Source organism: Haliotis rufescens, unplaced genomic scaffold (assembly GCF_023055435.1).
Source record: "Haliotis rufescens isolate VD_foot unplaced genomic scaffold, xgHalRufe1.0.p SCAF_17, whole genome shotgun sequence".
Taxonomy (NCBI): Eukaryota; Metazoa; Mollusca; class Gastropoda; order Lepetellida; family Haliotidae; genus Haliotis; species Haliotis rufescens.
The window spans coordinates 21,636,212-21,649,179 of NW_025963857.1; the positions used below are offsets into that span (position 1 = coordinate 21,636,212).

General features: G+C 44.7%; 1 protein-coding gene across 2 annotated transcripts in view; it reads right to left on the reverse strand.

Moving 5' to 3' along the window:
- The window catches only part of LOC124133961 (paraplegin-like), a 97,360-nt gene that overhangs the window by 78,987 nt on the left and 5,405 nt on the right, over positions 1-12,968 (reverse strand). The window contains exon 2 of one of the 2 annotated variants that reach the window (XM_048397704.1): positions 11,362-11,476. In XM_048397704.1, coding sequence (XP_048253661.1) covers positions 11,362-11,476 — 115 coding nt within the window. The remainder of the gene's footprint in view (positions 1-11,361; positions 11,477-12,968) is intronic. The other variant, XM_048397705.1, reaches the window with a different exon arrangement.

Consider the following 12,968-nt stretch of genomic DNA (forward strand, 5'->3'; position numbering starts at 1 on the left):
AGATGAGTGTGTATGGGGGTAGATGGTTGTGGGAGAGGGTGAATGAGTGTGTATGGGGGTAGATGAGTGTGTATGGGGGTAGATGGTTCTGGGAGAGGGTAAATGAGTGTGTATGGGGGTAGATGGTTGTGGGAGAGGGTGAATGAGTGTGTATGGGGGTAGATGAGTGTGTATGGGGGTAGATGGTTGTGGGAGGGTAAATGAGTGTGTATGGGGGTAGATGGTTGTGGGAGAGGGTGAATGAGTGTGTATAGGGGTAGATGAGTGTGTATGGGGGTAGATGGTTGTGGGAGAGGGTAAATGAGTGTGTATGGGGGTAGATGGTTGTGGGAGAGGGTGAATGAGTGTGTATGGGGGTAGATGAGTGTGTATAGGGGTAGATGGTTGTGGGAGGGTAAATGAGTGTGTATGGGGGTAGATGGTTGTGGGAAAGGGTGAATGAGTGTGTATGGGGGTAGATGAGTGTGTATGGGGGTAGATGGTTGTGGGAGAGGGTAAATGAGTGTGTATGGGGGTAGATGGTTATGGGAGAGGGTAAATGAGTGTGTATCGGGGTAGATGGTTGTGGGAGAGGGTGAATGAGTGTGTATAGGGGTAGATGGTTGTGGGAGAGGGTAGATGAGTGTGTATGGGGGTAGATGGTTGTGGGAGACGATAAATGAGTGTGTATGGGGGTAGATGGTTGTTGGAGAGGGTAAATGAGTGTGTATGGGGGTAGATGGTTGTGGGAGAGGGTAAATGAGTGTGTATAGGGGTAGATGGTTGTGGGAGAGGGTAAATGAGTGTGTATAGGGGTAGATGGTTGTGGGAGAGGGTAAATAAGTGTGTATCGGGGTAGATGGTTGTGGGAGAGGGTAAATGAGTGTGTATGGGGGTTGATGGTTGTAGGAGAGGGTAAATGTGTGTGTATGGGGGTAGATTGTTGTGGGAGTGGGTAAATGAGTGTGTATGGGGGTAGATGGTTGTTGGAGAGGGTGAATGAGTGTGTATGGGGGTAGATGGTTGTGGGAGAGGGTGAATGAGTGTGTATAGGGGTAGATGGTTGTGGGAGAGGGTAAATGAGTGTGTATGGGGGTAGATGGTTGTGGGAGAGGGTAAATGAGTGTGTATGGGGGTAGATGGTTGTAGGAGAGGGTAAATGTGTGTGTATGGGGGTAGATTGTTGTGGGAGTGGGTAAATGAGTGTGTATGGGGGTAGATGGTTGTGGGAGACGATAAATGAGTGTGTATGGGGGTAGATGGTTGTGGGAGAGGGTAAATGAGTGTGTATGGGGGTAGATGGTTGTGGGAGAGGGTAAATGAGTGTGTATAGGGGTAGATGGTTGTGGGAGAGGGTGAATGAGTGTGTATGGGGGTAGATGGTTGTGGGAGAGGGTAAATGAGTGTGTATGGGGGTAGATGGTTGTGGGAGAGGGTAAATGAGTGTGTATGGGGGTAGATGGTTGTGGGAGAGGGTAAATGAGTGTGTATAGGGGTAGATGGTTGTGGGAGAGGGTAAATGAGTGTGTATGGGGGTAGATGGTTGTGGGAGAGGGTAAATGAGTGTGTATGGGGGTAGATGGTTGTAGGAGAGGGTAAATGTGTGTGTATGGGGGTAGATTGTTGTGGGAGTGGGTAAATGAGTGTGTATGGGGGTAGATGGTTGTGGGAGACGATAAATGAGTGTGTATGGGGGTAGATGGTTGTGGGAGAGGGTAAATGAGTGTGTATGGGGGTAGATGGTTGTGGGAGAGGGTAAATGAGTGTGTATAGGGGTAGATGGTTGTGGGAGAGGGTGAATGAGTGTGTATGGGGGTAGATGGTTGTGGGAGAGGGTAAATGAGTGTGTATGGGGGTAGATGGTTGTGGGAGAGGGTAAATGAGTGTGTATGGGGGTAGATGGTTGTGGGAGAGGGTAAATGAGTGTGTATAGGGGTAGATGGTTGTTTGAGAGGGTGAATGAGTGTGTATGGGGGTAGATGGTTGTGGGAGGGGTAAATGAGTGTGTATGGGGGTAGATGGTTAAAGGAGGGGTAGATGAGTGTGTATGGGGGTAGATGGTTGTAGGAGAGGGTAAATGAGTGTGTATGGGGGTAGATGGTTGTGGGAGACGGTAAATGAGTGTGTATGGGGGTAGATGGTTAAAGGAGAGGGTAAATGAGTGTGTATGGGGGTAGATGGTTGTGGGAGAGGGTAAATGAGTGTGTATGGGGGTAGATGGTTGTGGGAGAGGGTAGATGAGTGTGTATGGGGGTAGATGGTTGTAGAAGAGGGTAAATGAGTGTGTATGGGGGTAGATGGTTGTGGGAGACGGTAAATGAGTGTGTATGGGGGTAGATGGTTAAAGGAGGGGTAAATGAGTGTGTATGGGGGTAGATGGTTGTAGGAGAGGGTAAATGAGTGTGTATGGGGGTAGATGGTTGTGGGAGACGGTAAATGAGTGTGTATTGGGGTAGATGGTTAAAGGAGGGGTAAATGAGTGTGTATGGGGGCAGATGGTTGTAGGAGAGGGTAAATGAGTGTGTATGGGGGCAGATGGTTGTCGGAGACGGTAAATGAGTGTGTATTGGGGTAGATGGTTAAAGGAGGGGTAAATGAGTGTGTATTGGGGTAGATGGTTAAAGGAGGGGTAAATGAGTGTGTATGGGGGTAGATGGTTGTAGGAGAGGGTAAATGAGTGTGTATGGGGGTAGATGGTTGTGGGAGACGGTAAATGAGTGTGTATAGGGGTAGATGGTTAAAGGAGGGGTAAATGAGTGTGTATTGGGGTAGATGGTTGTGGGAGACGATAAATGAGTGTGTATGGGGGTAGATGGTTGTGGGAGAGGGTAAATGAGTGTGTATGGGGGTAGATGGTTGTGGGAGAGGGTAAATGAGTGTGTATAGGGGTAGATGGTTGTGGGAGAGGGTGAATGAGTGTGTATGGGGGTAGATGGTTGTGGGAGAGGGTAAATGAGTGTGTATGGGGGTAGATGGTTGTGGGAGAGGGTAAATGAGTGTGTATGGGGGTAGATGGTGGTGGGAGAGGGTAAATGAGTGTGTATAGGGGTAGATGGTTGTTTGAGAGGGTGAATGAGTGTGTATGGGGGTAGATGTTTGTGGGAGATGGTAAATGAGTGTGTATGGGGGTAGATGGTTGTGGGAGAGGGTGAATGAGTGTGTATGTGGGTAGATCGTTGTAGGAGAGGGTAAATGAGTGTGTTTGGGGGAGATGGTTGTGGGAGAGGGTAAATGAGTGTGTTTGGGGTAGATGGTTAAAGGAGGGGTAAATGAGTGTGTATGGGGGTAGATGGTTAAAGGAGGGGTAAATGAGTGTGTATAGGGGTAGATGGTTAAAGGAGGGGTAAATGAGTGTGTATGGGGGTAGATGGTTAAAGGAGGGGTAAATGAGTTGGATGGGGGTAGATGGTTGTGGGAGACGGTAAATGAGTGTGTATGGGGGTAGATGGTTAAAGGAGGGGTAAATGAGTGTGTATGGGGGTAGATGAATAAAGGAGGGGTAAATGAGTGTGTATGGGGGTAGATGGTTAAAGGAGGGGTAAATGAGTGTGTATGGGGGTAGATGGTTAAAGGAGGGGTAAATGAGTGTGTTTGGGGGAGATGGTTGTGGGAGAGGGTAAATGAGTGTGTTTGGGGTAGATGGTTAAAGGAGGGGTAAATGAGTGTGTATGGGGGTAGATGGTTAAAGGAGGGGTAAATGAGTGTGTATGTGGGTAGATCGTTGTAGGAGAGGGTAAATGAGTGTGTTTGGGGGAGATGGTTGTGGGAGAGGGTAAATGAGTGTGTTTGGGGTAGATGGTTAAAGGAGGGGTAAATGAGTGTGTATGGGGGTAGATGGTTAAAGGAGGGGTAAATGAGTGTGTATGGGGGTAGATGGTTAAAGGAGGGGTAAATGAGTGTGTATGGGGGTAGATGGTTGTAGGAGGGTAAATGAGTGTCTATGTGGGTAGATGGTTGTAGGAGGGTAAATGAGTGTGTATGGGGGTAGATGGTTAAAGGAGGGGTAAATGAGTGTGTATGGGGGTAGATGGTTAAAGGAGGGGTAAATGAGTGTGTATAGGGGTAGATGGTTAAAGGAGGGGTAAATGAGTGTGTATGGGGGTAGATGGTTAAAGGAGGGGTAAATGAGTGTGTATGGGGGTAGATGGTTAAAGGAGGGGTAAATGAGTGTGTATGTGGGTAGATCGTTGTAGGAGAGGGTAAATGAGTGTGTTTGGGGGAGATGGTTGTGGGAGAGGGTAAATGAGTGTGTTTGGGGTACATGGTTAAAGGAGGGGTAAATGAGTGTGTATGGGGGTAGATGGTTAAAGGAGGGGTAAATGAGTGTGTATGGGGGTAGATGGTTAAAGGAGGGGTAAATGAGTGTGTATGGGGGTAGATGGTTGTAGGAGGGTAAATGAGTGTGTATGTGGGTAGATGGTTGTAGGAGGGTAAATGAGTGTGTATGGGGGTAGATGGTTAAAGGAGGGGTAAATGAGTGTGTATGGGGGTAGATGGTTGTAGGAGGGTAAATGAGTGTGTATGGGGGTAGATGGTTAAAGGAGGGGTAAATGAGTGTGTATGGGGGTAGATGGTTAAAGGAGGGGTAAATGAGTGTGTATAGGGGTAGATGGTTAAAGGAGGGGTAAATGAGTGTGTATGGGGGTAGATGGTTAAAGGAGGGGTAAATGAGTGTGTATGGGGGTAGATGGTTGTAGGAGGGTAAATGAGTGTGTATGTGGGTAGATGGTTGTAGGAGGGTAAATGAGTGTGTATGGGGGTAGATGGTTAAAGGAGGGGTAGATGAGTGTGTATAGGGGTAGATGGTTGTGGGAGACGGTAAATGAGTGTGTATGGGGGTAGATGGTTAAAGGAGGGGTAGATGAGTGTGTATGGGGGTAGATGGTTAAAGGAGGGGTAGATGAGTGTGTATAGGGGTAGATGGTTAAAGGAGGGGTAGATGAGTGTGTATGGGGGTAGATGGTTAAAGGAGGGGTAGATGAGTGTGTATGGGGGTAGATGGTTAAAGGAGGGGTAGATGAGTGTGTATGGGGGTAGATGGTTAAAGGAGGGGTAAATGAGTGTGTATGGGGGTAGATGGTTAAAGGAGGGGTAGATGAGTGTGTATGGGGGTAGATGGTTAAAGGAGGGGTAGATGAGTGTGTATAGGGGTAGATGGTTAAAGGAGGGGTAGATGAGTGTGTATGGGGGTAGATGGTTAAAGGAGGGGTAAATGAGTGTGTATGGGGGTAGATGGTTAAAGGAGGGGTAAATGAGTGTGTATTGGGGTAGATGGTTAAAGGAGGGGTAGATGAGTGTGTATGGGGGTAGATGGTTGTGGGAGAGGGTAAATGAGTGTGTATTGGGGTAGATGGTTGTGGGAGAGGGTAAATGAGTGTGTATGGGGGTAGATGGTTGTGGGAGAGGGTAAATGAGTGTGTATGGGGGTAGATGGTTGTGGGAGAGGGTAAATGAGTGTGTATTGGGGTAGATGGTTGTGGGAGAGGGTAAATGAGTGTGTATGGGGTAGATGGTTAAAGGAGGGGTAGATGAGTGTGTATTGGGGTAGATGGTTGTGGGAGAGGGTAAATGAGTGTGTATGGGGTAGATGGTTAAAGGAGGGGTAGATGAGTGTGTATTGGGGTAGATGGTTGTGGGAGAGGGTAAATGAGTGTGTATGGGGTAGATGGTTAAAGGAGGGGTAGATGAGTGTGTATGGGGGTAGATGGTTAAAGGAGGGGTAGATGAGTGTGTATAGGGGTAGATGGTTAAAGGAGGGGTAAATGAGTGTGTATGGGGGTAGATGGTTGTAGGAGGGGTAAATGAGTGTGTATGGGGGTAGATGGTTAAAGGAGGGGTAGATGAGTGTGTATGGGGGTAGATGGTTAAAGGAGTAGGTAGATGAGTGTGTATGGGGGTAGATGGTTAAAGGAGGGGTAGATGAGTGTGTATGGGGGTAGATGGTTAAAGGAGGGGTAGATGAGTGTGTATGGGGGTAGATGGTTAAAGGAGGGGTAGATGAGTGTGTATGGGGGTAGTTGGTTAAAGGAGGGGTAGATGAGTGTGTATGGGGGTAGATGGTTAAAGGAGGGGTAGATGAGTGTGTATGGGGGTAGATGGTTAAAGGAGGGGTAGATGAGTGTGTATGGGGGTAGATGGTTAAAGGAGGGGTAAATGAGTGTGTATGGGGGTAGATGGTTAAAGGAGGGGTAGATGAGTGTGTATGGGGGTAGATGGTTGTAGGAGGGGTAGATGAGTGTGTATGGGGGTAGATGGTTGTAGGAGGGGTAGATGAGTGTGTATAGGGGTAGATGGTTGTAGGAGGGGTAGATGAGTGTGTATGGGGGTAGATGGTTGTAGGAGGGGTAGATGAGTGTGTATTGGGGTAGATGGTTAAAGGAGGGGTAGATGAGTGTGTATGGGGGTAGATGGCTGTAGGAGGGGTAGATGAGTGTGTATTGGGGTAGATGGTTAAAGGAGGGGTAAATGAGTGTGTATTGGGGTAGATGGTTAAAGGAGGGGTAAATGAGTGTGTATTGGGGTAGATGGTTAAAGGAGGGGTAAATGAGTGTGTATGGGGGTAGATTGTTAAAGGAGGGGTAAATGAGTGTGTATTGGGGTAGATGGTTAAAGGAGGGGTAAATGAGTGTGTATTGGGGTAGATGGTTAAAGGAGACGGTAAATGAGTGTGTATAGGGGTAGATGGTTAAAGGAGGGGTAGATGAGTGTGTATTGGGGTAGATGGTTAAAGGAGGGGTAGATGAGTGTGTATGGGGGTAGATGGTTAAAGGAGGGGTAGATGAGTGTGTATGGGGGTAGATGGTTAAAGGAGGGGTAGATGAGTGTGTATAGGGGTAGATGGTTAAAGGAGGGGTAGATGAGTGTGTATTGGGGTAGATGGTTAAAGGAGGGGTAAATGAGTGTGTATTGGGGTAGATGGTTAAAGGAGGGGTAAATGAGTGTGTATTGGGGTAGATGGTTAAAGGAGACGGTAAATGAGTGTGTATAGGGGTAGATGGTTAAAGGAGGGGTAGATGAGTGTGTATTGGGGTAGATGGTTAAAGGAGGGGTAGATGAGTGTGTATGGGGGTAGATGGTTAAAGGAGGGGTAGATGAGTGTGTATGGGGGTAGATGGTTAAAGGAGGGGTAGATGAGTGTGTATGGGGGTAGATGGTTAAAGGAGGGGTAGATGAGTGTGTATGGGGGTAGATGGTTAAAGGAGGGGTAAATGAGTGTGTATTGGGGTAGATGGTTAAAGGAGGGGTAAATGAGTGTGTATGGGGGTAGATTGTTAAAGGAGGGGTAAATGAGTGTGTATGGGGGTAGATGGTTAAAGGAGGGGTAAATGAGTGTGTATTGGGGTAGATGGTTAAAGGAGGGGTAAATGAGTGTGTATGGGGGTAGATTGTTAAAGGAGGGGTAAATGAGTGTGTATTGGGGTAGATGGTTAAAGGAGGGGTAAATGAGTGTGTATTGGGGTAGATGGTTAAAGGAGACGGTAAATGAGTGTGTATAGGGGTAGATGGTTAAAGGAGGGGTAGATGAGTGTGTATTGGGGTAGATGGTTAAAGGAGGGGTAGATGAGTGTGTATGGGGGTAGATGGTTAAAGGAGGGGTAGATGAGTGTGTATGGGGGTAGATGGTTAAAGGAGGGGTAGATGAGTGTGTATAGGGGTAGATGGTTAAAGGAGGGGTAGATGAGTGTGTATTGGGGTAGATGGTTAAAGGAGGGGTAAATGAGTGTGTATTGGGGTAGATGGTTAAAGAAGGGGTAAATGAGTGTGTATTGGGGTAGATGGTTAAAGGAGACGGTAAATGAGTGTGTATAGGGGTAGATGGTTAAAGGAGGGGTAGATGAGTGTGTATTGGGGTAGATGGTTAAAGGAGGGGTAAATGAGTGTGTATTGGGGTAGATGGTTAAAGGAGGGGTAGATGAGTGTGTATGGGGGTAGATGGTTAAAGGAGGGGTAGATGAGTGTGTATGGGGGTAGATGGTTAAAGGAGGGGTAGATGAGTGTGTATGGGGGTAGATGGTTAAAGGAGGGGTAGATGAGTGTGTATGGGGGTAGATGGTTAAAGGAGGGGTAGATGAGTGTGTATGGGGGTAGATGGTTAAAGGAGGGGTAGATGAGTGTGTATGGGGGTAGATGGTTAAAGGAGGGGTAGATGAGTGTGTATGGGGGTAGATGGTTAAAGGAGGGGTAAATGAGTGTGTATTGGGGTAGATGGTTAAAGGAGGGGTAAATGAGTGTGTATTGGGGTAGATGGTTAAAGGAGGGGTAAATGAGTGTGTATTGGGGTAGATGGTTAAAGGAGGGGTAAATGAGTGTGTATTGGGGTAGATGGTTGTGGGAGAGGGTAAATGAGTGTGTTTGGGGTAGATGGTTGTGGGAGAGGGTAAATGAGTGTGTATGGGGGTAGATGGTTAAAGGAGGGGTAAATGAGTGTGTATTGGGGTAGATGGTTAAAGGAGGGGTAAATGAGTGTGTATTGGGGTAGATGGTTAAAGGAGGTAAATGAGTGTGTATTGGGGTAGATGGTTAAAGGAGGGGTAGATGAGTGTGTATTGGGGTAGATGGTTAAAGGAGGGGTAAATGAGTGTGTATTGGGGTAGATGGTTGCAGGAGTAATGGTAAATGAGTGTGTATGGGGGTAGATGGTTAAAGGAGGGGTAGATGAGTGTGTATGGGGGTAGATGGTTAAAGGAGGGGTAGATGAGTGTGTATGGGGGTAGATGGTTAAAGGAGGGGTAGATGAGTGTGTATGGGGGTAGATGGTTAAAGGAGGGGTAGATGAGTGTGTATGGGGGTAGATGGTTAAAGGAGGGGTAAATGAGTGTGTATTGGGGTAGATGGTTAAAGGAGGGGTAAATGAGTGTGTATTGGGGTAGATGGTTAAAGGAGGGGTAAATGAGTGTGTATTGGGGTAGATGGTTAAAGGAGGTAAATGAGTGTGTATTGGGGTAGATGGTTAAAGGAGGGGTAAATGAGTGTGTATGGGGGTAGATGGTTGTAGGAGGGTAAATGAGTGTGTATGGGGGTAGATGGTTAAAGGAGGGGTAAATGAGTGTGTATTGGGGTAGATGGTTAAAGGAGGGGTAAATGAGTGTGTATTGGGGTAGATGGTTAAAGGAGGGGTAAATGAGTGTGTATTGGGGTAGATGGTTAAAGGAGGGGTAAATGAGTGTGTATTGGGGTAGATGGTTAAAGGAGGAGTAAATGAGTGTGTATAGGGGTAGATGGTTAAAGGAGGGGTAGATGAGTGTGTATGGGGGTAGATGAGTGTGTATGGGGGTAGATGAGTGTGTATGGGGGTAGATGGTTAAAGGAGGGGTAAATGAGTGTGTATTGGGGTAGATGGTTAAAGGAGGGGTAAATGAGTGTGTATAGGGGTAGATGGTTAAAGGAGGGGTAGATGAGTGTGTATGGGGGTAGATGAGTGTGTATGGGGGTAGATGAGTGTGTATGGGGGTAGATGAGTGTGTATGGGGGTAGATGAGTGTGTATGGGGGTAGATGAGTGTGTATGGGGGTAGATGAGTGTGTATGGGGGTAGATGAGTGTGTATGGGGGTAGATGAGTGTGTATGGGGGTAGATGGTTGCAGGAGTAGGTAAATGAGGGTAAATTGTTGTGGATGTGGGGCAGATAATTGTAAATGATGGCACAGGGTTGTAGATGAGGGCAGGCGGGGATGGATGGAGGGGCGTGGAAGCTCAAGATGAGAAGTTCGTGAGGGTGCACCTGGTGGAGGTAGAACGTTTCTGGTATGAAAACTTTGACATTAAGAAACCTTCCTCAAGATTAGACTATATGTACTGTTAGGGGCAACTAGCAGCAAACAAGATCAGCATGACCAGTGGTAATAATACAAATCACCCACATCATCAAAAAACGAAATGAGCATAGCGAGTAAGATTACCATCTGAAAAACAGGATTTCCGTTGGTGTGCACAGATTCCCTTCTGACCCCCCAGTGTATGCTATCAGTTTTCATCCTTTATTTCAGTGACCTACTCAGATAAATTAATTCTAAAAAAATACAACAGTTTCCTCAGTGTAATGTCAGCCAATCCCATCACTTATTACAAACTTGCCATGAAGACTAGGCACGCATACCTCCACAACCATGCAGGGTGGGTAGCTCGTCAGTATATGTACATACCTGTACACACCTGTACACACCTGTAAACACTGATGTGGCAACACCTGGTCAGGCATAAGGGATTGTCCTGGTTATTTATCATCTAAGGAGTGAATATCATCACCATCAAAAGTTAATTTAATTTTGATGTATGTATGTCCGACTCATTTCCCAGACAGTGTCATCATCATATAAAGATCTGTCTTTCATGGCTTCATGAGTAGGAACGGTGTTCAGTTGTAAGCTTTACAGAGAATCTCACCCAAGTGTCTTTTCATATCAAATGTATCACCCAAGCAATATCACCTGTGGAAAACATTTGGAGGATAAATAACTATCATGGCCTGGAAACTGAAAGTGGGCTTCCCACAATCATTGTGCCATTATGGGGTGAGTGAGTGAGTATGGTTTTACGCCGCTTTTAGCAATATTTCAGCAATATCACGGCGGGGGACACCAGAAAGGGGCTTCACACATTGTACCCATGTCGGGAATCTAACCTGGGTCTTCGGCGTGACGAGAGAACGCTTTAACCACTAGGCTACCCGACCGCCCCTTGTGAGTGAGTGAGTGAGTATGGTTTTACGCCGCTTTTAGCAATATTCCAGCAATATCACGGCGGGGGACACCAGAAATGGGCTTCACACATTGTACACATGTCAGCGAACGCTTTAACCACTAGGCTACCTGACTGCCCTTTGTGCCATTTGGGGGATAAAAACAGAGTCCTCAATGTGAAGTGAGAACTACTGTTACTCTACCACCTAGTCTGACAAATATATCCAATATAGTTCATGCAAGTCTATAATATTTGGCAAGTCTAGATTACTGCAGTATCAGGAAGAAAGTGTCTGGGTTTCTTTTTATAATATTTGATAACTAAAATTTAACAACTGATTTTTCTGTAAAATATGTTTATTTCAGAGACTAGATGTTAGTCTACCTACCGCCCAGTCTTCCATATTAAGTAATGATGGCTAAAAGGTGATGATGATAATGATCACCTATTGTTTAGTATTAAAGCTTTATGTGGGTCTCATCATTAAAATGAAAATACTATTGTAGGTAATCTTAACAACACCCCTAAATTTCGAACACTAGTCATGATGAATGAATAATGGTAAAAGTGAATAGAGCAAAGTGAGTTTGCTGTCAATTATAAACCACACAACACATCCAGCCGAGTTCTAATAATTGACCTGACCCGTTATTTCATCTGTCAGTCTGTCAACACTGGTCATGCTAACTGCACCATACTCACCTAATCCAAACAGTTGCATTAACTCATGGTTGCTATGGAAACCAGATCTCTTCAACAAATTAGAAAAAGCCTGGATCTCTGTCTTGAGGCATTTTGAAATTCCAAATGGAAGCTGCTGAAATTATAGAAAAACAAAATAATAGTTCTTATGATGAATGTCTTTAAGCATTGGAACAAAAAGAAGACACTGCCGTAAACCCTAAAATATAGCATTGACATTATTGGAGAAAAACATGGTGTCACTTTTCGCCTGGATGTAAAGGTCAATCAAGTGCAAATCCTTTCCCTGTAGCCAAGTAGAAGAGACTTAACAAATATCATCTAAGGAGTGTCTAACCTGTCCAACCCCTATCTGATGACTTCACATTGAATTAAAGCTTCACTTTCTGCCTTCCTAGTCTTCTGTCTATTTTGGAAGTGTTCTTATTCGAGAGGCATGTGAAGAGGGTTTTACACACAACACAGTTATTCCTCACTCAGAATCTTCCCCTTCCTTCCCCTGATAATGATCACGTTAATGTATTTGCAGAGATAATCATTCATGAAAAGATTATTGTATTTGCAGAGATAATCATTCATGAACAGATTATTGTATTTACAGAGATAATCATTCATGAACAGGTTCCTGTATTTGCAGAGATAATCATTCACGAACAGGTTCCTGTATTTACAGAGATAAGCACTCATGAACAGGTTCCTGTATTTGCAGAGATAATCATTCATGAACAGATTATTGTATTTACAGAGATAATCATTCATGAACAGATTATTGTATTTGCAGAGATAATCATTCATGAACAGGTTCCTGTATTTACAGAGATAATCATTCATGAACAGGTTCCTGTATTTACAGAGATAAGCATTCATGAACAGATTATTGTGTTTACAGAGATAATCATTCATGAACAGGTTCCTGTATTTGCAGAGATAATCATTCATGAACAGATTATTGTATTTGAAGTGATCATTATTCATGAACAGATTATTGTATTTACAGAGATAAGCATTCATGAACAGATTGTTGTATTTACAGAGATAATCATTCATGAACAGGTTCCTGTATTTACAGAGATAATCATTCATGAACAGATTGTTGTATTTACAGAGATAATCATTCATGAACAGGTTCCTGTATTTGCAGAGATAATCATTCATGAACAGGTTCCTGTATTTACAGAGATAAGCATTCATGAACAGATTGTTGTATTTACAGAGATAATCATTCATGAACAGGTTCCTGTATTTGCAGAGATAAGCATTCATGAACAGGTTCCTGTATTTACAGAGATAAGCATTCATGAACAGATGATTGTGTTTACAGAGATAATCATTCATGAACAGGTTCCTGTATTTGCAGAGATAATCATTTATGAACAGATTATTGTATTTGCAGAGATAATCATTCATGAACAGATTATTGTATTTACAGAGATAATCATTCATGAACAGGTTCCTGTATTTACAGAGATAATCATTCATGAACAGATTATTGTATTTACAGAGATAATCATTCATGAACAGGTTCCTGTATTTGCAGAGATAATCATTCATGAACAGGTTATTGTATTTACAGAGATAATCATTCATGAACAGATTCCTGTATTTGC